The 25,078-nt window shown below is 39.9% G+C and overlaps 3 protein-coding genes across 11 annotated transcripts in view; 1 reads left to right on the forward strand and 2 right to left on the reverse strand.

The window, feature by feature from the left end:
* Positions 1-1,632: 1,632 nt before the first annotated feature.
* NIT2 (nitrilase family member 2) lies at positions 1,633-17,168 on the reverse strand. Its single transcript, XM_044442737.1, has 10 exons — positions 17,130-17,168; positions 13,844-13,962; positions 11,876-11,996; positions 10,957-11,045; positions 10,318-10,411; positions 9,706-9,780; positions 6,861-6,939; positions 6,051-6,149; positions 4,130-4,185; positions 1,633-3,913 (listed from the first exon to the last, which is right to left on the reverse strand). The coding sequence occupies exons 1-10, from the start codon at positions 17,158-17,160 to the stop codon at positions 3,816-3,818; spliced, it is 861 nt and encodes a 286-aa protein (XP_044298672.1). The 5' UTR covers positions 17,161-17,168; the 3' UTR covers positions 1,633-3,815.
* Positions 8,487-25,078, forward strand: part of CMSS1 (cms1 ribosomal small subunit homolog) — a 279,428-nt gene continuing 262,836 nt past the window's right edge. For 3 of the 6 annotated variants that reach the window (XM_044442741.1, XM_044442744.1, XM_044442740.1), the window contains exons 1-3: positions 8,487-8,729; positions 12,766-12,819; positions 19,698-19,914. The gene's annotated coding sequence lies outside the window, so the exon portion shown is untranslated. Of the gene's footprint in view, positions 8,730-9,192; positions 9,280-12,765; positions 12,820-16,836; positions 16,896-17,293; positions 17,459-19,697; positions 19,915-25,078 lie in introns of those variants that run through there. The other 3 variants (XM_044442743.1, XM_044442746.1, XM_044442742.1) reach the window with 3 other exon arrangements.
* Positions 21,733-25,078, reverse strand: part of TBC1D23 (TBC1 domain family member 23) — a 37,292-nt gene continuing 33,946 nt past the window's right edge. For all 4 annotated transcript variants that reach the window (XM_044442730.1, XM_044442728.1, XM_044442732.1 and 1 more), the window contains one exon: positions 21,733-23,301. In XM_044442730.1, the coding sequence (XP_044298665.1) occupies positions 23,220-23,301 (82 nt within the window). In that variant the 3' untranslated portion in view covers positions 21,733-23,219. The remainder of the gene's footprint in view (positions 23,302-25,078) is intronic.

The raw sequence follows: 25,078 nt of genomic DNA on the forward strand, positions 1-25,078 counted from the left end.
AGATGATAAATGAATGGTGAATGTGCATACCTTCCTAACAAATCAGACCATATTTCATTAAACAATTTTTAAAACAGACTGGGATTAATAGAATATTCCTTGATGTCAGTCTCCTTATAAATACTATGAATCAATCCTGTTTTTATTGGAGGGAAGCTAAATTTTATTCATAAAGAACTGAAAACTAAGATTTGTACAAACCTAATTATCTTGTTTAATAAAATGATTTAAACTTTTGAGACAAATTTTATCTTAGCAAGGGAAGTCTAATACTAAAATAAGTTAAAAATGTGCCATAAACCAAGGATCTGGTTGCCTAGAATATGGTTATACTTCTTCCAGGTTTCTTAAATGTTTGGTTTTGACACTCATTTTTAGCGAGATTCAATGTTATCAGTAACCACCTGTGAACTTCCAGTGATTTTCTTTGAAGTGTGAATAAGAAGACTAAAATAAACCTAAATAAAAATGTATTCATAATTATTAGGGAATATTCAGAGTTGTACAGAAGTAAAATAGTCAAAATATATTTTATGCTGTTACTGCACTGCCTTATGAATGACTTTTTGGTTGTGTATCTGATTTCACTGGGACTTACACTTAAGTAAGTATATATAGGACTGTAGCCTCAGTGACAGAAATATTAAGTTGAATATGTTTATTTTAGCCTTGGGATACAACAGGAACTTGCAGAAGTACAATAGACTGAATTAAATGCGGACCTAGCAAACTGCAAGGCTTACTTGTGTACCTAGATGTTGAATATTTTAGGGCCTAAGAGAAAGCTGCTGGAAATGTCAGGATATGGACATTGAGTCTCTTTCATGGAGTAATAGAATTGAACTGGAAAGAATTAATGCCATCTCACCTCTTGCAAAAGATTGTAACCCAATAAGCATGAACAAAGGATACTACAATTCAGACAGATGACAAATCCCCAACCAGTACTTAAGTTGTATAAAAGGGTACATGCATAAATAGGTAAGTACTGCTGAAGGACACTCCTTATATTTACATAAATGGACACATAGAGTTATGGGACTCTCTGGTATTACCATGGCAGGAAAAACTCACCTGAAATACTGGACAGCAGCTGCCAATGTCAATAATACTGAACTACTAGTTGGACCAATGGTGCTCAAGTTCACTCTGCTCAGTATATGATATCAAACAATCCAACTCATTTTTACCTTGCTTCTCCCAAATCATTTTTTTAATATTTGAAAAGGTACAAAAATACAAGGTTTTTTTCTTGTATTTAGAAAAGCTTGTATTTCAGTTAAACCATTTTAAGCCTACGTGTTTAATAACTACATTTATACTAATTAGGGTTCCATTTTAGTTCCATTATAATTGTTAATCCAGTGCATGGTGTGATGTGACATGATATAATCACTTTGCTTCAGCTGGGTTGGGTGGGTCTGCTCAGTGCTTCAATGGAAGACAAGCTGAGAACCTCACAAGTTCTGTATGTAATTATGAACAGCTTGCCCAGTATCACCTAGCAGGATTGGTACAACAACAATTGATGCAAGTTGTGATCAGAATACAGAACCACTGTCAACCCCGATATTTTTGGAACAGACAATATGTTGGTTGCACTGCTGAGCAAGTGTAACCTGCACAGGAAGATACTTTTGCAAAGTTGATTTATTTGAAAAATATCACAAGAAATTTTTAGGAAAGAGTTATTTACTAATTACACATTTTTCAAAAGAAATGGGGGGAATAGTACTCATTGCAAATATTTTGGGGGACACCTAGAAATCCAGAAAAATATGCATAGCACAAGCATTTGTTTTAATCTTAGGAATTGTATTCTCATAAATCCAAAGGGAAGACAATTTTGAAAACTGTTGGGTATAAAACAGCAATCTGATTTCCTCAATTTCCTCAACTGTCCTCTCTAAGTAAAACAGAAAGCAAATAAGGGGATCCACTGTTGCTAGTTGCTGATTACTCATTTAGAATGGGTACTGCCAAAGTTAATCATTGCTAACAACAGTGCTGTGAGTTGGCAAATTAGCTGTTCAGTTTTAATTAAAAGATTTTTTTTTCAGTCTTGTGTTTTGCCATTTTTGGATGCTCACCAATTTTGTCCATGTCAGGGCTGGAAGGCAATCTGATAAATTTGTTGAAAAGCTGAACATGCTGGGGTTAGAAATATTAAACTCATTTCAGTCCTTGCATTTTATTGACAATATTATAATTTACGTATAATTTATTCATTTTGTCAATAAGTTCATAAATATCGACTTGACACAAAAAAAGGACAATTTGGCATAAGGCCAGTTGACATCAGGTTATTTGAGCAACCACCTTTTAGAGTGGTCTGTGCTACAGTAATGAAAATAAGGACACCTCAAAATATAAAGACATGTCAATCAGAAATAACTGAATTGCTATTGATTTAAAAGTAATTGGAAAACTAAATATTCCCCATTGAGGCAGTTCAAAATCCCTAACTTCAGCTTGATTGTACCCTTACAGTATAACTATATCCATAATACTAACAAGTAAACACTGAGCTGAGTGGAGATTCCATGTAAATAGGTATAGGAATTCAGCTTAAAATAACTTCTTATGAGAGTAATTTTTGTTGCATGGTACTGTTACATTTCCATTTTACATATGCAACAGCTGAAATGAAGATTCTGATTGATTTTACTCTGAATGTGATTAAGCTTGCACCATATTACTTAACTGAGTTTTTTATGGTTTATTTTTGGTGCCTATGTGGGGGGGGGGGATGTGTGTTGAAAGAGAACTATCACTCAAGTCCAAAGAAAATAGAGCTAAGATAGAGGTGAAGAATTTAGATTCTGGCCCAGAGATATATGATGCTTGTGCATAGCAAGCAATTAAAAATGGACAAGAAGATGCAAACAGGCATCTGACGCTGACTGCCAGATTTGTTTTTTAAAATAATATTTTAAATATATTTTACTTTATTCTTGTTCTTTGCTTCTTTTCATAATGTGTAAAATGTATTTACTAGTTCCCCCGTGGCCCCTCCCAAAAGCAAAGGCAAGATAAAATCTTTCTGGTGATGAGTAGGGTACTCTCACAATTTCAGCATACTTTCAAAAAAAATCCATACATCAAATGTGTACGTGTAGTTTACCAAAAACACAAAATGCTGGGGAAAGTGTATTTAGAGCCAGGTGATGCTCAAACAGTGGCTATTGGATGCCTCAGCTTTGACTTACTCAGGGTTAACAGTTGCTCCTCACTCTGACTGTTTAGAGGATTTTCATGATTTGCTGTTTGATAACAACCATCAGCAAAACTTACTCTGAGAATAAGAGCTTGGATTCAAGTGCCCTCCCTCTGTCCTCACAGCTGGTGCAGAAAGAACCATGTTTATAACTCTGAAGTTGTGATAGCAGCAATTTTACACTTCACAGTGAAAAGGAAAATACTCCTACCCTTTGAAAATAAGGACAAAATGTATTGCCCAAATGGGATAATTTGAAGCATAATTTATTGCTTTAGTTTCTCAAATAATTTCCCTAATTTACAAGACACTGCTCAGGTGGCACATCAATCACTTCTAAATTACATTGTGAATTTATTTAAGCATTTAATATACCGTTCGTTAGCATGGACTTTCAGAACGGTGAAATGGCAGAAGTATGCAAAGACATAAAAATAATACTTGGACTGTATTAAATGCTTCCTACACTGGGATTTTATATAGAAATTAAGCCAATTAAAATTTGGTTTATGAGTTTCTTATGCTAAGGTTATTTCATTTTGTTATTTGATTTCCCTACAGATATAAGAAAAGATAGGAGACATACTGGTCCAGGTCACTACTGACATACAGTTTTTGCTTGTACAGCATAAAGGTCAGAGCGTTTCTGGGAAAGAATGGGGATTTGCTGACGAATTTCTGTAAGCTTCTTTAGATCTGTAGAAATAAATTTAAAAGCCCATATTATTACGAATACTTTCCCCTTTCTATATCATAATAGGTTATATAACTGTTATAGTATTTAAATCCTTAACTTTAGGACTTCTCAAAATGAGAAATTTTACACTGGCAGATCTAGCCAGCTGTAGATTAGCAGAACAATTCTATTTGAGGTGAGAGGTATCAACCCTTGGAAGGTCCCAAAATACTCACCTATATCTGCATAGATCACAGTTTCCTCGGTGCCAGCTTTGGCTATCACCTCTCCCCTGAAAAGGAAAGCATACACTATGGTTATGCACAGTGAGTTGGGTTCTAATCTACCATTTCACACACAGAAGTAACTCTAATCCAGTGGAGATGACTCCTGGGAAACACAAGAGTCGCAGGCACCTTTTTCTGTCTAAACATGCATACAATTGTACCCTAGCATAGGGTACCAGTATGTCACATGAAGTACTTACAGCTTCACACACTCATAAGCGCATTAAGAACTGTGCATGGTCAAACCAAAGGGACTGTTTAATCCAGCATTCTGTTCCCACATTGGCTAGCCAGATGCCCACAAGCAGGACACGAATGCAATAGCAATTTCTTGCATGTGTTTCTCAGCATATTGCCCCAGTCCTGGACATTATATATAATCATTCTGACTACTAGTCAGTGATTGCTTTTTCTCCATGAATCTGCGTTTAAAACCATCCAGATCTGTGGCCAACACACCATCTTAGAGAAGCGAATTCCATAGTTTATGTACCTACTTTCCTGTCCTGAATGTCCCACCACTGACTCCAGGTTTCCAGATCATTCACCTAAGGTTGCCCATCTGTGGTGCCAACCATTCTAAGCAGAAGGAAACTGGGATAAGCCTTTCTATTCAAGGTCTACAAAGGATATGCTAACTTTAGCTTTTCAGTTGAAGAGCCACAGGTACAGAATAAGAAGCATGATTGTTATCACAAGTTGTTTCAAAGACCCATTGTACCGGTTTGTCAAATAGCATTTTAGGGCAAATAATATAACTGCCATATAATATGTTCAGTTTGGCTCCACTGATATAAACTGAACATTCTTAGTGCTTACAAATTACTTAATTAAATTACTGAACTCCAGAAAGGATAAATTTAAGGGGTTCTAAAGTTTTACATTTTCAAAGTAATTTGGACACCATAATATGAAAATGTATTGCAGACAAATTCTTTCTTAAACACACACTAACTTTCCTGTAGGCTGAGCCAAGATACACTGCTTGAAAATCTCATTAAAATATTATAGTGGTTACTAATTTTATACTGTAGTTTTAAACTCTTCTATTTGATCATATTATATTTTATGGTTGGAATTATCAAACTGCCCAGACAGCTTTAGTTATTGGTGGTACAGAAATGCATTAAATAATTATATAGCTCAAAACCAAGTTTTACCTGGTGAGTAGCCTGGTGGTTTGCCACAAAATCCAAGAACTTAGATAAAACTAAAATGTGAAGGCTTCCAAAGAAAAATGCCATTGAAGTTATTGCATGTATGCCAACCACAGGGACCTCCAGGCAAAGGTTTAATAAGGCCCAAGGGGGTTCCCCATCTGGCTTGGCAACTTCCTCCCTTGGTTCCACCCCTTCTTATCTCTGTTGAGTTTTCCCTGCAGGGCAGAAGAGCCTGGCAAGAAACTGAGTGATTCAGTCCTGCTTGCTTCTAAGTCTTGTCTTACAGAGGCTTGCTTGGGAGTCAACAAGCTGCTAATTCCTACTTCTGGGGAGATATGCAAAAGCTCAGTGTTCAGCATGATTCAGTCTTCCTTAGTTCTGAGTAGACATGGTTCTTACAGTAAAATAGTAGGGGGATTTTTCAACTCTATCCACATTTGCATATGGCCTCACTGAATTTGCATGTGTATCCACCTTCCAGTTAAATGCAGCCTCCCAGAGATTCTTAATGTAAAATTTGGAATTCTGTACCAGTAAGCAGTGCTGCATGCGTGTCATATGATCTGAACATCTTATCCCCACAACACTTGGATGGCTACATTCTGTAACAAAACACTGCATGAAGCATTTCAGATTTTAACTGGGTATTTCATCTTGTTAATTTTATCTAAGTCTACTAGTGTCCTGCCAGGGTCAGTTTTCCTTCTCACCATGGATTCACTGCAGAGCTATGTCCCCAGGCTACATAAGATGCCTTCTCATCCCTAGCAGGAGATGCGGTCACCACATAGACCTGGTTATCGACAGCACTGCTTGAAAAAGAACAAAAAGTTATAGCATAAAGTGTCATACAATGGATAAGAATTCTATCTGGCTGCTAAATACAACCAGCAACTGGAATGGAGCAGCTTTATTTTGCTATTCATTTCCATCTTACCTTCTGAATTATAAGAATCATTCCCATGTCTGAATACTTAGGTAAATTTCAGTTGTAAACTGGTAACATTCATGGCAGGCAGATAAGTGAAACTGAAGAATTTCAAAGTGGAATAAATGTACATCTAATTCAGTGGTTTTACAAAGTATGAGGGATCAGTATGAGGGAATTTCCACTAATTATGGAAGTTATTAGGAACTCCCTGACAAGATTATGGACTGACATTTCAGATGGGACTACATTAACATCTTTATTTTTAGAACTTCCATATAGCCTGAAGTGCCTGATTCTGCATAATATTGGAAGCTAAGCAGTCAAGCCTGGTTGAAATCTGGATAGGTGACTTAAAATGCCATAAACTGCCCAAAGTGCTTCAGCTATGGGCACTATAGAAATATAATAATGGATTGCAGACACCTAATACAGCAGCAACTCAAGTATAAATGGTAGTTTAAAAAACTATTGTTAAATATTAAAAATAGATTTAAAAATATAAAAGCAACAGCAAACAAAGCAATGCACTGAGTCACTATTTTATCTGTTTGGGTGTGCACTTGTGGCAGGGGACGCTAGTCATTCTCACCGTCCTCTTTGCAACAGTTCCCAATGGGCTGGCCCAGTTGTCAAGTTAAAAGCCCCTGGATATACCAAGAGCTGGCAACCTGAGTCAAAAAAGGAGGACAGAATGTCAGACTTCAAATACTATCAAAAGGAAAAAAAAAACATAGTCATGGTAAAGCAGCATCAGATGAAATCAGATTATTATAATCCTGAGGCTATCTTTTTCAATTTATTATAACATGTATAGCCTGCCTTTTTACTTTTGCAATGTACCCAAGGGGGCTAACAAGGTTCTTCTCTTGTCCATTTTATTCTTGCAACAACCCTGTGAGAAAAGTTTGACTAAGAGTGAGTTGTTGTATTTACATGTAACATTAAACCATGCAATGTGGTTACTGCATGGCATAATTTTTCACCAGATTGTTGCATTCAGATGACTGCATGGTTTCCACGCTTGTGCTGTTTCTACCCTCTTCCCCCATTCCTCCTAAGCAGAGGTCCTCAAACATTTTCAGCAGGGGGCCCGTTGAAAGGTGCCGGTGCTAGCTGCGGGCCGGAAAGGTGGTGCTGGCGGTGCATGCGGGCCGGTGAGGGGGTGGGGTGGTGCGTGCATGTGCACTGAGGTGGGGGTGGGGTGCATGGCAAGGCGGGGGCGGGCAGGCGCACAAGGGGAGGTGAGGCAGGCGCACAAGGCAGTGGCTTGCTCACTTGGAGATCGTTTTCTCTGAGCGAGCAAACCGCTGCCTCCCTGCGCAAGGTGGGCGGCTGCAGACGTGCGCATGGGCACAGGAGGTCCAAATGGGCATGGTGGGCCGCATCCGGCCCCCAGGCCTTAGTTTGAGGACCCATGCTCCTAATGGTAGCAGGTCTCCCATCAGCCTCTGCAGCTAAAGTCAATCCCAGGGTACACTGCTCCTGCTTATTTGCCACCTCTCCCTCATAAATCAGTAGAAGCAGGCTGTGCCCTCTTGTTCCCACTATTGAAAAACATGGCTGCAGTGACACAGAGATTCAAGTGCAGGGAAAGGGTGGCTGTGCCAGAGAGAAAAGTGTGCCAGATGTTAATAAATCTAGTGGTCTCTTCTGCTGCTGCACAAGCTCTGTAGGTGTGCCCCAGTAGTAACCCTCATGCCCCAAAGCACCCTACTCCACTCTAGTCTGCATCCAGACACTATGTCCACCATTCACTAAGCCTGGCACTTCCCACTCCCTAACTGCAGGAACATATGCCAACCCATTTATGTGCATAGCTAGCTTGCAGTAATGTGCCAAGAGCTTTGACAGCCGCTCATGGGGCTGTGGTTGGGAGAAGCATCAGTACCAGCATCTGTACCATGGCCCCATCCATCATCCCATCATCTCTCTGCAGGCTGGATAGGAAGCCCTGTAGGCCACTCAAATGTGGCTACTGCAAGGAAGTAGGCTAGCATCCATGCTGGGATGGAGGCTTTACCACAGGTAGTTCTCAGTCTCCTGGGAAATGAGGATCTCTTGCCCCTCACACTTGGCAGTGGTGAGTAATGGCAGGTTAAGGGTGGCAGAGGGGAGAGTGAAAGTGGGGCTTGTTGACAGTCCCAAGGAATGCCAGGGACAAAACAGGAGTGGAAGAGAAGGCTGGGGCAGACTGGGAACATGGGTTTTTCAGTGTGATGTTTCATCACCTGTTGGGTGATGCCCTGCATGTTTCTCATGTGCTTCCCTCCTGTAGGGGCAACTTTGCAAGGAGGAAATTGATGCTTCTACCAGAAAAGCAATGGGAGAGCAGCTCATGAGTCATATTTGTGTAAACTAAAGCAATCAGATAGGAGCACCAAACATGGCTATCTCCAACGTCACTGCTGGAGGTGGCATGGTTTGCTTCTTCACTGCCAGTGACATTCTAAAGCTGCAGGTGAGTATCTGGAGGGCAGTGGGAAAGCCAGGAGTGGGAGGGAGTGCATAGGAAAAAAACTGGAGCATGGCTAGAGATGACATGAGTTGATAGGGAGATGTGGACTGCAGGGCTGCTGGCAGGAATAACTCAGCAGTGGTTGCACAGGACTTCATGGTAGCAACATGGAAAGCATATTTTGGGGTTTGCATGATCAAGCCATGGTGAAGCATGGAAACCATACAACATGGTGAAGCATGGAAACCATACATGTACCATGTTTTTCTCCATGGTACATGAAAACCAAACAGACCCCATAGTTTGACTAGGCTCAACAACACAACTGACCACATCATGGTGGTTTCTACCACTATTTGTTGTTATGTTTTAATCCAGCCACTGGCCCAAAGTCACCCAGTGAACTAGAACCTGGGCTTCTGGAGTATTAGACAAACACCCTAATCAAATGTATTTGTCATTCTAGAGATTCCATTCAACAGAAAGGGCTTTCAGAAAGAGTTACGCCATACAATTAGTCATCCCCATGCAGTGCAATGAACAGCAGCTCAAGGTATTATAGTAAACACTTGATTAAAAAATGGAAAAGATAGAACATGTGAATCCTAATTAAATAAATGAACAGAAGAAAAAATGTCCTCTCTCCCCCAAAACCAAGAGAAACAATTTAAGCTTTAAGCGCACCTCTTTCCTGATATGAAAAAAAGCCTAATGCAGCAAGACAAGATCAGAGTTTTGTTAGTCAGATAATTTCCGCCTCTTTCTACCAGAAAGAGCCTCTTAATGCTCACTCTAATTATGCCCAGTTGCAGCCTACACACCTGTGTTTTTTACTTTCTGGTACATAAAGCTTTACAGTAGGAAGTCCAGATGCTTCTAAGGCACACATAGAAGGAATGGCCAGGTATTCATTGTGATGAGAACCCACATGTTTCCCTCTTTCACAAACCAGGCATTCAACTCAGCAGGATGTTCTCACCTTTTTGTGCGTAGATTTGAGCAAGCTCAGCAAAGCGCATGTCATAGCAGATACCAAGTCCTATCTTACAGTATGCTGTCCAAAACAAAAGCATGTCAGACATGTGTTACTGCACTGGTCAATCCAAGCAGAAAACTCCATCCAGAAAGGCTGAAGTCTAGTGTGTAATGATTCTGTTCTCTTTAGGAAGAACCTCTGATTTGTTAAAATCTACTCTAAATGACAGTGGAGGAGAATGATATAAGCCACTTTGAGATTGTTACAAGAAAAAGTGGGATATAAATTTAATAAATACTACATAAGATTTCAAGTGTTCTATACATTCATATAGAGACTACACTGTAGCTACATCTGCAGCCATGAACTACAACTACAAGCACATACTATTATATTTAATGGCAATTCATATTAAACCATGAAGATATTTTGATCTGCTTATCTAACAGAGATTTAGCAAAAGGAAAAGCAATATGAACAGAACAAGAAAATCAACACACATTAAAATTCAAGATCAAAGTCTTGGCTTATTTTTGAAATAAGCTCTTTTTTTAAACAGTAAATGAGAAAATCCCCAAAATTTGATTATCACTAAAACAAAGAGTCTTTGCTTACGGGTATCAAACATGCAGATCATGTCACCAGGACTCAGTGTTTCTGATTCCTGAAACCGGATTTTCCCGGGCAAATCAATGTCAAACAAATGAATCTATTGCAAAATACAGAAAAAGACTGCTTGCAAATTACTCAGCACGAATGACATTAAGTGGATATTCTCTTCACACACTTTGTTTTAGTATAGTTTTCTGCTGTATGAGTCTATGGGTCAAGGAATGGAGACACCCCCTGCATTATCCTAGGAATATATAGCCTGAACTTAGGAAGTCTAACCCACACTTCATGGTAGTATGTGGAGAGAGCTAGCGAGATATCATGACTAGTGGATGGGTTCAGTGGAGCAGTATCCACAGCATCTCCTGTGAACTGAACTGGTAAGATATGGGAAAGTCACTATTTTGGGGTAGCTGATATCACATCGTAGTGAATCTAGTCTCCAAACTTATCTTGTCATAAAGTCCAAATGTAACAAATAAGTATACACATAGCTACTCTTTGATGCTATATTAATGTTAAAGAACTTTATTAGAGCTACCTCAATAAATTGCACATGGATATATGTGCATGTGTGTGATTAATGGGACCGGTAACGTCATCTGTAACTGAAAGCCAAACCCACAGATGTGAGACATTTACCTTTCTGTACTTGGCTAACATAGCACCATCTGGACCAAAAACTGTACAGGTGTTATAAAACTTCCCTGAATCATCCTCTGGAACAGAACCTTCCATTAAAGAGAAGAAAGCAGTCATTATTTAGCCAGAGTTAAATGCAATTTCTCTACTGCAATGCACTCTACTTGGGGCTGCCCTTGAAAACAGTCCGGATACTTCAACAGGTACAGAATAGAGCTGCCAGGCTGCTCACAGGGACTGGCCATTACTCTCACATTACTCTTCCAGTTGAAGTCCGGGCCCAATTCAAAGTGCTGGTTTTGACCTATAAAGCCCTAAATGGCTTGGGACCAGAATACCTGAAGGAATGTCTCCTTCCTTATATGCCCTCACACCCCTTAAGATCTGCGGGAGAAGCCCTCCTCTGGGAACTCTCTCTAAGAGAGGTAAAAAGGTCATCAACTCGGAGTAGGGCCTTCTCTGCCATGGTGCCCAGAATCTGGAATGTACTTCCCAGAGAGGAATGCCTGGCGCCGAGCTTATACTCTTTTCAGCACCAGACCAAAACCATTTTATTCAATCGGTATTTTAAAAACAACAACTTTTAACCTTCAGCTCTTGTTTGTATTGTGATTTACTGTTTTGTGTTCAGTTTCAATTTATTAGAAATTGTTGTTTTAATTGTTCTTTTAAATATTGTAAGCCATGCTGAGATTTTTGGATAATAGGACGGCATAAAAAGTTTTGAATGAATGAATGAATGTTCTAATCCAGGCTTACCCAACCTGGTGCCCTTCAGATGTGTTAAACTACCAGATCCCCAGCCACTGATTAGGCTGACTATGAATGATGGGAGCCTGGATGGCACTTTGATTTAGAAGCCTGCTGTAATCCAGTAACTGTATTTATTAACTGGCCCTCCCAAAGGATGGTAATTTACCTCCAATGAGATATATTCCACATTCCTTTGCAATTTCTGAGAGCTTCTGTGTGGAGTCCCCAGGAATTTTCTCTGCATATTCTGGAAAATATTTTGTGCCATATGGACTATTGAAGCATTCCTGGAAATAGAAACAAAATATTCATGACAAATGTAGGACGTACCCATTTAGAAAGAGCCAGTGTAGCACAGTGGTTAGAGTACTAGACTGGGATTCAGAAAGTCTGGGTTCTAGGCTCACAGAGACTTTGGGCCACTCACTGACTCTTAGCCTAACCTCCCTCACATGGCTGTTGTGAGGATACAATGGAGAGAAGGAAGGTGTGAAATGTAATAATAATAAACATTAACACAATTAATTTAGGTAGTCCGGATGGAAGAGCAAACATCATCAGCTGAGTGCTCCATTGGTTCTATTAAAAGGAGAAGATTTTTCAGACACCAGAATTACCATTATTTGGACAAAAAAGATTTCTCCCTTCTCTGATCAAGAACTTTGCCCTGCTGAGTCATGCTTCACAACTGAAGGTTAATGACCAACTCAAGCAGGAGAGTTCTGGGGGAAAGAGACACAATGCAAGTGGAAAAACATCAGTGCAACAATTCATTGACACTTATTGGGCAAAGCAATGAAACATCATAATAAAAAAGATCACATTGTGAAAAAGTATGTGAAAATGTGGCACAGGAAAATAAGAAGGTTAAAGAAAAAAATATATGAAGATTAAATCTGAGCCTGAGAAAAATAAGTGGATGTCTCCATTGCAATAATTTATTAACTAAATTATTTTTGAAAGTTATTTAACCTAGGGTGCCCTGAGATGAAGAGGTTCGAGTACTAAATGTCAGAAGGAACTGTGTACTTAATTTTGTTTTTTCTTCTTTAACAGATTTTCCACAGTAAAAAAGGGATGGAACAAGGCCTGGAAAAAGACTGAAGGGTTGTAAGTAGAAGACATCCTCACCTACATCCTTCATAAGATTTTGTGAATGGAGCATGGTGATGGCAGGATAACATTCTCTTCTAGGAGCATCTTTCTGTTAATTTATACAACTGTCTATGGCAACATTTAGATCTGGTTTGCACACCATGAAAATCCACTGTGGATGATCAGCCATAGTGGATCGTTGTGTTGTGCAATCCAACATGGTTTCTGCAGGGTGACTTACTTGTCAAGAGCAAGCCATCCTAAAAATCCATGTCATGTTTTTGGAGCTGCTGTTAACCATAGTGGCTTGTTATGTCATCCAAACCTAGCAAGGAGAGTTTATTGTGGTTTGCCAGGAATACTTGGAGAGCCACCTGGCCAGAACAGCAAAACCTGCCACTCCTCATGATCTTGTTCATGCTGCCACCCTCATCCCTTTTCACACCCCCTACCCCATTCTCCTGAAAACTGCAAATGTCAACATGTGAGAGTGAGTAACAGAGGGAGGTAACAAGCAGGGCTAGAAGGACTGAAATCTGATTCAAATAAGACAGTTCTTTATATCTGTAACTTTGTATCATTCTAAAAACAGTAGGAAAGGCTACTGGAATCAGAGGCTTTTTCATGGCAGCACTCTGACTTCACAAAGCCTTCGCAGAGAGGCACACACAACAGCATTAAAATTAATTTTTGTTCAATTTAATTAGGGTTGATCTTTTCTATAGGTTGCTGTTACATGTTTTAGGAATGGTTGCTTATATTATGCATTTTGGATATACTATATTTTGCATTTTTGAAAGCATATTTTATTGTTAACTGACCTGGGAAGTCTGTTGAAGGCAAGATTTAAAATATACAATCAGCTCCAGGACTCATAAGTTTATGCAAAACATATAAAAATAAGTAAAACATACTATTGTAATTTAGTTATTTCAAAGCCTGCTGTAGAAACAAATCATGCTAGGAAGAAAGACTGAAACAAAGAATGCATGACTGTAGAAGAGTAAGTTTTGTGGAGTAACAGGTTGAGAATACTCACTGGCAAAACCACGAGTTTTGCTCCCTGCTTTGCTGCAATCCTTACAAATTGGCAGGCTCGATTCAGGTTCTCCGCTTTGGCAGCAGACACGTGAAGCTGGATGAGTGCTAGACGAAAATCTAAAGAGAAAGAAGGTAAATACTGAACTCATAAGAAAGATCCTAGCAAAGTACTTTTACACATTAAATCAAAAGCAAAATCCCCTAGTATTATATCTGCACTGCTCTAAATGCTGCATTGTCTAGTAACTTACTGATTGTAACTGCAAGTCTGAGAAGGTTGGAGCCTACAGAAGAGAAGATCAAATAGAAGAAATACTTTAGGGGGAAAAACCTGAGAGTCAGTAGCAGTATGGGGGATGAAGCAGAATAATGACAACCAGGGACAAAGCTCTAGCATGGTTATGTACAGCTACAACATGTTCACTGATAGAGGAACTGAATGGTGCTGCACTTTGCAGCCACTCAAGTCTCCATAGGACTAAACTGACAATACCATGCTCCCAACATTTGTTTCTTTCAAGGACAGGCCCATACTTAAGTGTGAGCATCTAAGCAGAATGATTTGGACAACTTGAGACTGTTGGGGCTGTGACTTAAAAACAAGATGCCAGACAAAGGAGCAAAAGCTTAAGACAACACATGGATATCAGTCTTTACTCAAAGTATTATTTCCACCAGCCAGCATTTTTCCTCATTATTCAGCTCTACTCTGTGTTTTGTCATGAAGTTCTCTCTTTCAGAAACATCATTTGACAATCTAACTACTTTATAAAACAGAGACAAATAGATAGAATACTTTCCAAGCATATGAGGTGTAAGAAATCAGTTGAGGCTAAGATCGGTAGCAGGAACAACCACACACACGTGACTAAATGGGAAAACTACCTTAATAAAGAAGCATAACAGTAGACATTTGGAAACAATAGGCTATTTAAGGGTTTGCATATATGTACTTGTGAAATACAGTCTTCACAAACTATCTGCTGTGATTAGACTGGCTACTCTGCCTAATCACATGGACCTCCACAAAGGTTTGTGGCATTGCCAGTCATGCTAGTAATAGATGCAATAAACAAAGGTAATGTAAGACACAGGTCTAATGCCATTTTCCTCAGTTTTCTGTAAAAATACAGCATCCAATTAACCCTCAGTACAGCTTCACTTTCAAAGGTTTGTGCAAAGACCTGTGCAAAATATGTGTAAGACCTCCTTTATATATCTATACTGTGCTGTACAAATGGTATGCATGAATCCAATTCATTCTTCTTGGCTCCTCTCACTAGTGTGACTAGCTAAACAAACCAGAGATCCTGGATTGTGGTTTCCCTTGCTTAGCAAGGGTTCACAAATCCTGTCTTGTAAAGGAAAGAAAAACCCAAGATTCCAAGGTTTGGGTGACACATGAAACCATCCTTGATTTGTTCAGCAAGCTGTGTCAGCAGAAATCAGGAAGGAGTAAAGGAGCTGCATGCAGCAGCATCTGGCAACAGTTACCCATGCACTGGTTAAATCACAATTTAATTACTTCAATGCACTCTATGTGTGGGACAATGCTTGCTGAACATCTGGACACATTTCAACTACTGCTAAAAGTAACAAGCTAGGATGAAGACAGGTGCATACAATCACATCAATGCAATACTGCAATGTGTTGCATTTAAACTTCAACACTTGAAACCCCTTATGGCCTCAGCTGAGGTACTGTCTTGGAAGGAAGGAGAGGCCCTTTTGGAGACTTACAAAGGCCATCTTGTTCAGCTTTCTCTCAACATACTCTCTTTGAATTTCTGGTCCCCACTCACTCTCCATTTTTAATTTGGCTTTCTACATTTGTGTTATTGTTTTCAAATGTGTCTAGCTTTAAAGTCATTTCATAGTTCAACTATGCAATGCATGATAGTCCTGAATCCCCCACCACCAGGCTACATTGAGTGACCCAAGGCTTTGCCCTTATGCAACAGCAGGAAAAAAACCCCTCTCACTATCCACTTTCTCAATGTGACAAAGAATTTCATAACTTGTTCATGGCAAACCAGGATTACCTGGCTTATTACACAGTGTGAACATGGCCATACAGTGCTGTCTCTACAACTAGAAGCATCACTTATTTTTGTACAGCTACAGAGTTTCCGAAATGTCTGAGATAGAATTTAGAAAATAAAGGTTTTCTAAATTCACTGGAGAAATACCCAGGGCCGTCTTAACAGCATCATGGGCCCCGGGCAAAGCAGTGTACTGGGGCCCCTACTACAACTACTGTTAATTTTGGAAGTTTTCCAATTTTCCATGGGTTAACATACACAGATAAGTATGGGGCCCACAGGCAAGTGCCCATCAGGCCCATGCGTTAAGACGGCCCTGGAAATACCCACATAACTTATACAATAAACAAAATATTCATACAAAAGAAAAGAGCAGTTTATCTGAGTGGCAGTACAGGGGATGAAGCAGAATAATGACAACCATGGGCAAAGCCACGGTATTGCAAGTATCACACCTGTTTGGATAGTTTTAGAACATAATTCTATGCATGTTTATCCTATTGTATGGACTTATTCCCTAAGTGAACAAGAGCACAATCGTCAATGCTACACATTTCAAAGCAACTCATATCTGTAAAGGAAAGGAAGTCTAAATGCTTTGAAATGCTGTTTGGTCATCCCCAAGTAGTTTAACCGATTTACGACAATTTTCTTTATTGCCATAGCTAAAAACTTGCAGCATATACTTTTTACTTATTTTGCACAAAGGGAGAGCAAAATATCATTTAACCTAGAAGACTAATGAGTAGGGGAGAACCTGCCTTGGCAGGATCCCCCTGCAAAGAGCACGGTCATCCAGTAAGTGCACCGAAACTTCGAAAACTAGAAAGAAGAATTAGGGAGGATTATCATTATAGAAGTAATATACGTATTTCTTTACAGAAAACAGGCACCACAATCAATGATCATTTTTTCTTTTTTAACCTGGCTCTACCCCCCTCAAAAATAGCCGTTCTGGTGGAGGAAAAAATCAGCTGCGGCCACAATCCTATGCATGCCTACTTAAAAGTAAGTTTCGCGAACCACAACGCAGCTTAGTTCACATGCACAGCGGGGTTACGCGGCCTCAGCGCCCGACCAACGTGCCCCTCTCCCCTGACCGAGGCTCAACAGCACAGCAAAACGCAATCCTAGAGTGGGCGTGAGGCCCCTACTTCCAAGCCCCTTCCTCATTTCGTCTTTGCCATGGAAGCGAAAACCCCCTTGAATCACGAAGCTCCCCACTCTAGGAAAATCACTCACTAGCCATGATTCCTTTCACCAGCTGCTGCATAACTACGAATGCTTACCGCCTCCTGGTAAAACAGTTATAGCGTTTTCGGCCTGGGGAGGGGCATAGCGGGCGAGGCTGCTGGGAAACGTAGTTCTGCTGGCCGCCTGAACGAATTCACGCGCTTTCTGCTTGGCCTGGAAGAAGACACTTTAAGTTTGCTAATTCACTTCCACGCCACGCTGGAGTTGCTGAGATGGACTGAATGCATTCATCCAGAGCAGCATTCTCCTGGTGGGTGCAGCCTAAGGCAAAAGCGGTGAGGTCGAATTAGCAATTCGCTTACAGGTCATTTTGTCAGGTGAGTCTTAGGAGAGTCGTTTCCATTGTTTAGAATTTGGGGGTGAAGGGGAATGGTACAGAAGGCAAAAAACCGCCAAGTAATACGTAGTGGCGGGGAGAAGAGGTGGGGCCACCTGGGGACTCTAAGAGGGGCCCGCTTAAACCTCAGGTTTTCTACCCCAGCATGGAGCAAGGCCAAAACCGTCACCGCCTGGAGAAGCATAGCTTCTCATGCTATCAGTGGTGCGATGGAGGAAAAACTAATCTCGCGAACTTCTGTGTGTCCTGCAACTGCTAAAAGCTCTAAAGACAGACAATCTTTAGATCTACTGTGAACAAATGGCAACCACAGTTGCTGTATTTGCTAATTCACCTCCATGCCACCAGGTTTTTTATTTATTTATAAAATTTGTATGCTGTCCATTACTTGCGTCTCAGGACGGCTTACAACATAAATCAGAATAAAATAGATAAATTGACTATTCCACGCTGACTGCAAGTAATAAAATGCAAACAATAAAATCCATTTTCCATTAAAACATATTAAAATGTTGATAAATAAAAAGGTCTTGACCTGGCGCCAAAAAACATAGTGACGGCGCCAGGCGGACCTCTCTGGGGTGCGCATTCCATTTTATTGTTTTATTGTTACCTGCTTAACACCAGGCAGCTAAAGGAGTTGAAGAAATACACAATTGTGCAAACAGAAGGGGCAAGCACACAACCACCTCCTTAGGGCCAGTTTAACTGGCCATTTATCAGTGGATGATGCATAGCAAGTTTCAGGTAATCATGTTTAGATCCACACCATGGCTATCTTTAGTAGTAAATTTTTGCAAAACCTAGTTCTGTTAAAAGAATGGGCTTGATCCTTCTGTTTCTGTTTCCTTAGCTAGTTGGCAACTCTGTTCTGTTGAAATATCCATGCACATTTACTCAGTAGTAGGTCACATGGGACTTTATGTCATATTGGTGTGCATAAGATTCATCTTTCTTGAGATGTCAAAGCATTTCTGTGTTCCAAAGACAATTGTTCAGAGCATTGCCAAGGTGGACTTGCATCTTGATCTTTGTGCCTAAAAGGTACAATACAGAACCTTTCTGGCAATATTGGAATCATTTACAGATTAATCCAGTTAATGCTTTGCTCTTAATTTTTCCTGATGGACTGTGGGAGCCCCTCCCCCGCCCACACTTTTAAAATAGTGTCTTCTATTTAAAGGCTTTTTGTATTTGAAGCGCTGCCCTGATCAGTTCATTATTTTTAAAGATAACTGTTGCCCATCACCAGTAAGTTCTGGGACAGCAGACTTAACATAAAGAGGGGCACAAGTCACTTGGTTGGCTACTGTATTACGGTAAGATGTACTGCACTTCTATTTAAATTATAATATTTTAAATTTGCTTTCTAACATATACATCAGGATAAATTAATTTTATACAATTTTAGGGGGGTGATATTTTCTCTTCTGGGAAGATTACATAGATTTATATATATGAAGGGGAGACATGAAACGAATATGCCCATTACTCTACCATATTTCAATTCTAGTGTATTAACCATGAAAAAGAGACCAAATGTGGCCTTCTGGCATTGTCTGGGGGAGGCATAGGATAAGTTGGAATCCTAGCTCTGACCTCAAGAATACCTTCTGAGGTAGGAGCTGGTGCTCTGAACTTGGACCCCTTTCCTGCTGACATAGTTCTTTTTGTACCAGCTGGCACCCAAGATGGAAGGCCACCTTCAGAGCTCAGATAGCATAAGGAGGATGTTCCAGCGTGCAGAGGTGGGGGAAGAGAGCAGCACTGCCATCTTCTGAGGAATCCTGGTAGTGCTGCTCTCCTTCCCCTGAGCCTCTTCTCATTTGGGGAAAATATTTTGAAATGCCAAAATCAACTGTCTAAATGTTTTGGAGAATGAGGAGGGGATGCAGGAAATTCTCATTTCCATGCTCTTCCTGTTTTCCATGGAGTGGTGGTAGTAGAATGAAACCAATTATGTGGCTTACTGGAAAGTAGCAGTTGGAGGGTCTCATCCTCCTGGCCATTGTTACAGTCTTTTGCATGGAGTCCATAGTTTCATCAGTTTTGGAATTACAGAGGCCTTTACCACTGTACAGCAAGTGGTACAATGAGCATAGGCTACTTGTGACAATTTGGTGGAACATAGCCAGGCATGTCTCAAGAATGTCACTGCTGTGATGGTTGTTTTGGCATCATAATCAGCTTGATGCCAAGTGTTTTTGTTTTGTTGGCAGGAGAGTCAGGATGCTTCCACCTGGAAAATTTTTGCCAGCTTTCTCTGGTCTTCTGGCAAATAATTACACAAGAAACTTGTCACAGGAAGCTCTGATAACATGCCATATCTGCTTGATGGTTGGAGATATGGAGGCCATGTGCAACAAAAGAATACATCCAGGATCCCATCAGAGCCACACAGCAGTATTTTCCATCAACAGGAACTGACTGAGACTGGTAGGACTTTCCTTGTGACAATTTAATCATGATAGAATTTGGTCTAGTGTGCTGAAAAAGGAAACAGACATGATTGCTTGGACTTTGTGCATGTTTTCCAGACATCTGGATGTAGGAGTCATGGAAGATGGGACCCTTTCAAAAATGTTTTACTCCCTGCACTGTCAGTGGGAACAGAATAGTGACTGTGGTCAACATTTCATTATAGAATGTATCACAGTCTGGGCCTTTTACCCCTTTCTTGGGCTGCCGAGTGTCTAAGCCTAGGAACTAGGCCATTCATACTTGATCTGAGAAACAGACCAGGTTCTCTGACGAAGAGAGCATCTTATGCACGTACAGCCATTTGTAGGGAGAATAAGGGTGGTACAAATAGAAGAGCAAGAGACCAAATCTGGGGAAAGTAATCAGCTCCAGAAAACAGTGAGTTTATTTGAGTGTAGGGCCCCAGGGAGGGGTTTAGTGAGGTGGGGATCTTGTAATAGACTGCATGATAGGTGTGGGGAGTGCTTATGTGACCTGTGTTAGACCACAGTAGCAGCCTGTTATTCTTATTGGGGCCCTAGGTAGCAGTAGTGATTCTGGAGGAGGAGGACTGTGAGACAGAACTGAAGAACATTTTTTCAGATAGACCCGAAGGAAAAACTTGAAGTAGCAAGGGTTGAAATAGTTTTTAATCTAGTGACAATTTCCAATTGTTTGCATAGGAACAATAGCTGGGAGTGAGAGAACATACAGAATGTCTGTTCTAATCTAATACGTGGTATCTGGAGCATACCAGATATCGTCTGCATTCCCAATTGGTATCAAGGTGTGTTGGTGTGTGATGAGCAGTTGAGCTCATGGGTTCCCATCCTGCTGGGTCAGTGGAGTTCAAGTAGGAAAAGAAACTGAATGTTAGGCCTCTGGTGCAAAGCACTGTAGATCACATCCTTCAAGATGGAAGCTACAGAAACTGGGTCCCATCTTGATACTGATACTTCTGCCATTTGTTTAGCCAGTTGGTTGAGATCTAACTTAGACCAAATAATTGACCAATGGTCCTTAGAAAACTTTGATGCATTTTTTTGTTAGGTTTTTTTGCTACGGAAAATGCCAGTGACTAAGTATACAGAACTAGAGCCCATGTTAAGAACCCTAACAAGTGATGTTGCCCCAGCAGATGAAGTTGGAGGATCCAAAGTAGAAGGGCAGTCCTTCTCCATTGATTCTAGAGTTGATGGCTTAAAGGGCCTTCTTCAACGAGTCCATTTGTTGGTGATCTACTCTATTTCTCCAGGCCTGCTTTGTAAATGCCTGAAAATGCAGGCAGGCATCAATGATGTGGCCCTTGCCCCAAACAGAAAAGGCAGAGGAAATGCCAATCTGTTAGTGGGAGTTTACTCCTGTGCCTTATGCATATATGGAAATAGACCCAAGAAAGAGTCTAATTCTCTCAAATGGAGGAATAAATGCAGAAGGACAATAAGAAAATAAAATGTTGAACAAAGAAGAAAGGCAGAGCTGCAGGGGAAAAACACATCTGCTAGACCCAGTGAAGTTTCCATGACACTGCCACAATAGTTGCTGAAGAACTGAGGAAAAGGAGCAGAAATTTATCAAGGTATGCTGGGATGGGCTCAGCTCGTATATCCTCCTCTATTGAAGCTTCCCAATGTGATGCTTGCTGCAGATGCAGAGCCCATCTTTGAGATATGCAGAGACCGTGAAAAAGAACTGTATCCTTGCTTTTGTTGACAAATGTAAAAACATAATTCAGTGCATTTTAAATACAGAAAAAATTAAACCCTCAGAAATGACTGAGTCAGATGAAACAAGTTTTATCCAAATGAATCTTGCTCAAATAGTACTGGATTTATTTACAATGGCAGTTTATAAACAGTTACACAAACAGCTTTACATTAATTTTATGAGGAAAAAGAATCTCATTGCTGAAGTAGGCACAAACTGAAGGCCCTTCAGATTTGATTTTGTTTTTAAAGAGGGGCAGGAGAAAGAAAAATACAACAGCTTTGAGGCAGAACTATAAATACAGGAGCACTGGCAGAAGTGCAGTACATGCAATTCATCTTCAAATACTTATTTTACTATGTTTGTTTAGATATTTCTAAATGGGAGTTAGTTTCAGGATTAAGGTGCCTTAATTCACCTTATACAAGAACATAACTTAAAAGAGCTGATTGTTATAAAGGTCAGCTGAACTTATTTTTTGATGGTACAGTAATAGTACCTTATAGATTTGTAGAAGTTGTTTTTGTTTTTTGCACACTAAGATTACTTGAACTGTTATTCTCAGATCTTACAGGGTTTTCTATCACACGTATACAACTTGCTCTAGCATCCATAGTGCATTCTAATCTCTCTCAAACATTTTGCCAATATGTGAAAGTGACAAGATTTCCAATGAAATCTTCTCAAGCACTGAAGACATTATTTAAAAAGTGCAACCGACATGTCTCAGAGAAAAGATGTGCCATACCTAAAATGATTGCAAATATGTAGCACACTGATCAATATGCTTCACTTCAACCTGTGCCAAATAGTTTCTCAAAGGACAGCCCAAAGATTATGTTTGTCTCCCTTCACAGTGGCCAGCTCCATCACACAAGGCATGAACTGTGATTTCAGTGTACTTTCTAATGCTGACCTTGGCTCAGGAAAACCACAGCTTTCTTAATTACCCAACCACAGTGTAAACATTTAATTGCTGTGCAGTTTAATATTTTAACTTTAGTAATTTCATTTTTAACCTGATAGTGCACAGAAAACTTTAAAAATCACTTACACAGAAGAATGTGTATTCCCCTCTCCCAGCAATTTTTTTCTCCCTTTTTTTCCAAATATGGTGAAAGGTCTAGTTCTCCCCCTAAATACTGTGTCATTGTTTGATATGCAGATTAAAGAATATTTGGTTCCTAGGGCTTTTAAAAATAGATAATACTTTTCAGTTTGTAAGGTAAGTTCCAAATATGTTCCAATACCTAGTCATGTTACATGTCTTCAATACAGTTCCTCAAATAAATCTGTATAATCCATTCTTCTTAAGAAAGTCAACTCCTCTAAATCTACTTTAAAAATAACTGACCTTTATAATAAACAACTTTTCCAAAATCCAAGACTGTTAAAGAAAAATACTTAAAAATCTCTCCAAAATGTTTAATTTACCCCTCTCTTAAACCTGCTACCCAAGTACTTCCATCAGTATCCTGATATATCCTTTTAGGGTAGTATTCAGCCAGTTGTTTCAGGTCCTTATCTTAGTTGACATTTTCTCTTAAAGACTCTACTGAAAAAGTATTTTCTTATTAACTTTCCAGTGCATCCAGAACTTTCATAATCTGTTGCTTGATAGCTTTGGTGGCTTCACCTGCATTTGGAATCAAGTACCTTGGGAAATGGAAACGGACATATCAGTTGAGGATATATGAAAGATTTAAAATCTTTTCCATAGACTTAAATTCAAAGTCATAATAGCTAAAATCTGCCAGGGTGATAGAACTTTCCCCCTCTTGCCATCCCTCTCCACTTCTGTGGCCAAAAGTCCATTTTGGAAGACTTTTCTTGCCTCTGGAGAAGATTTAGAGGGTTGATGGAGGTTTCTGGAGGGATGTCTCCTCCTGCTCTTAGTGACAGAGCAAAATATCCAATGTGAGATATGTTATCTTCCATCTGTATACTACAGAGGCCATAAGAGACCCAGTTTCAGAATATTTTAATGAAGTTCCTCTACCTACAGGTAAGGGAGACATGCTTGCTATTATGTAGAAAACCATGATTTAAATCTAGTATTCCTGACTAGTGATTTAATTTTTTAAATTGATTTAAATAAAATGCACCCTGATGCAGAAGAAGGTTGCCAGTTTGTCTGTTATAAGGTTCCTTCACCAGCTTGCATTTCTTCTCAGCATGGCTTGCTTTGCAAGACCAGGCCTGGCAAGAGAGAAGGTCTAAATGCTAGAGGGACAAATTGCACCAGGATTTGTCCCAGCTAAGCATATAACACCACGTCTTGACTACTTGCTTTGGCTGTATGCTTCTAAGACCTATATTCAAGGTGTTGGTTTTAACATATAAAGCCCTATATAGCTTGGTACTAAAATACCTGATGTAGTATCACTCCAACCACAATGTTCCCAGACACTACATTCCACATCTGAGGCCTTCTTCCAAATGCCACCTCCAAGAAAGACTCAGTTGGTGGCAACAAGCAGGATGGCCTTCTCTTTGATCGCTCCTCATTTATAGAAGATCTACCCACTGAAGCCAGCCCAGTATCAAATGTACTATCTACTTGGTGCCAGATTAAGATCACCCTCTGCTGAGGCACTTACTGACTCTAAATAAGAAGGGGGGGAATATTGCCACACATTTTTCTTTTTGGCAGGCCCCAGAATATAGACTACTTTTAGTCAGAGAACTTTAGCTATTGGGCAGTACAGAAATAAAATGAACTATATTTGGGATTTTGATGCCCATTCTCCCAGCTTGTAGAATAGGCTGAAAAGCAATGGTCCCAATACAGATCTTTGTGGAACCCCACTGGTTATACCCTTCCAATGAAGTTACTTTTTATCCACACTCACTGGTCTATTACAGGGACCTCCTCTCTTATTCTGTAACTGCTAAGTTTGCTTAGGAGTCTTTTGAAGTCATAAGTAAACAATGATCACCCTGTCTAGCTATTTACTGACATGTTCAAAGACACACACATTCAAAGAGGGGAAATGATGTTGATTATTCCTCAGCAGGTCTTGTTCCTCCATATGCTTACTAATTTAATTTTTCATAATGCTTTCAACCAATTTACTTGGAACAGATACTGGTCTGTAATTTCCCAGATCCTCCCTGGATTTCTTTTAGAACACTGGTGCTACATTTGCTATTCTCCACTCTTGATACAGAGGCTGATTTCAAGGCCATGTTGCATATTTTTGTGAGGTCAGCAATTTCAAGCTCGAGTTTCTTAAGAACTCTGGGATAGATGCCATCTGGACCTACTGGATTTATTAACTTTCAGTTTGTTAATAGTGATGCAACCTTTATCTTTTGTCACCACAAACTGTTTAGTCCCTCAAATTTCCTTTCTGAACATCTGTGGTTTGTAGATTGCAGTCTAACATAGCTGAAATATATGTGGAGGTATTTTAGGTTAGAGAAGGCAAAT

Source organism: Varanus komodoensis, unplaced genomic scaffold (assembly GCF_004798865.1).
Source record: "Varanus komodoensis strain SLA01 unplaced genomic scaffold, ASM479886v1 scaffold4, whole genome shotgun sequence".
Taxonomy (NCBI): Eukaryota; Metazoa; Chordata; class Lepidosauria; order Squamata; family Varanidae; genus Varanus; species Varanus komodoensis.

Excerpts from the sequence above, each read along its gene's own strand:
- NIT2 (XM_044442737.1), bottom strand. The coding sequence starts at position 17,160 with ATGCAGCAGCTGGTGAAAGGAATCATGGCTA. Across the intron at positions 13,963-17,129 it reads GGTGAAAGGAATCATGGCTA|ATTTTCGTCTAGCACTCATC; the intron begins GTGAGTGATTTT and ends CTTTCTCTTTAG. Across the intron at positions 11,046-11,875 it reads TGGAATATATCTCATTGGAG|GTTCTGTTCCAGAGGATGAT; the intron begins GTAAATTACCAT and ends CTTTAATGGAAG.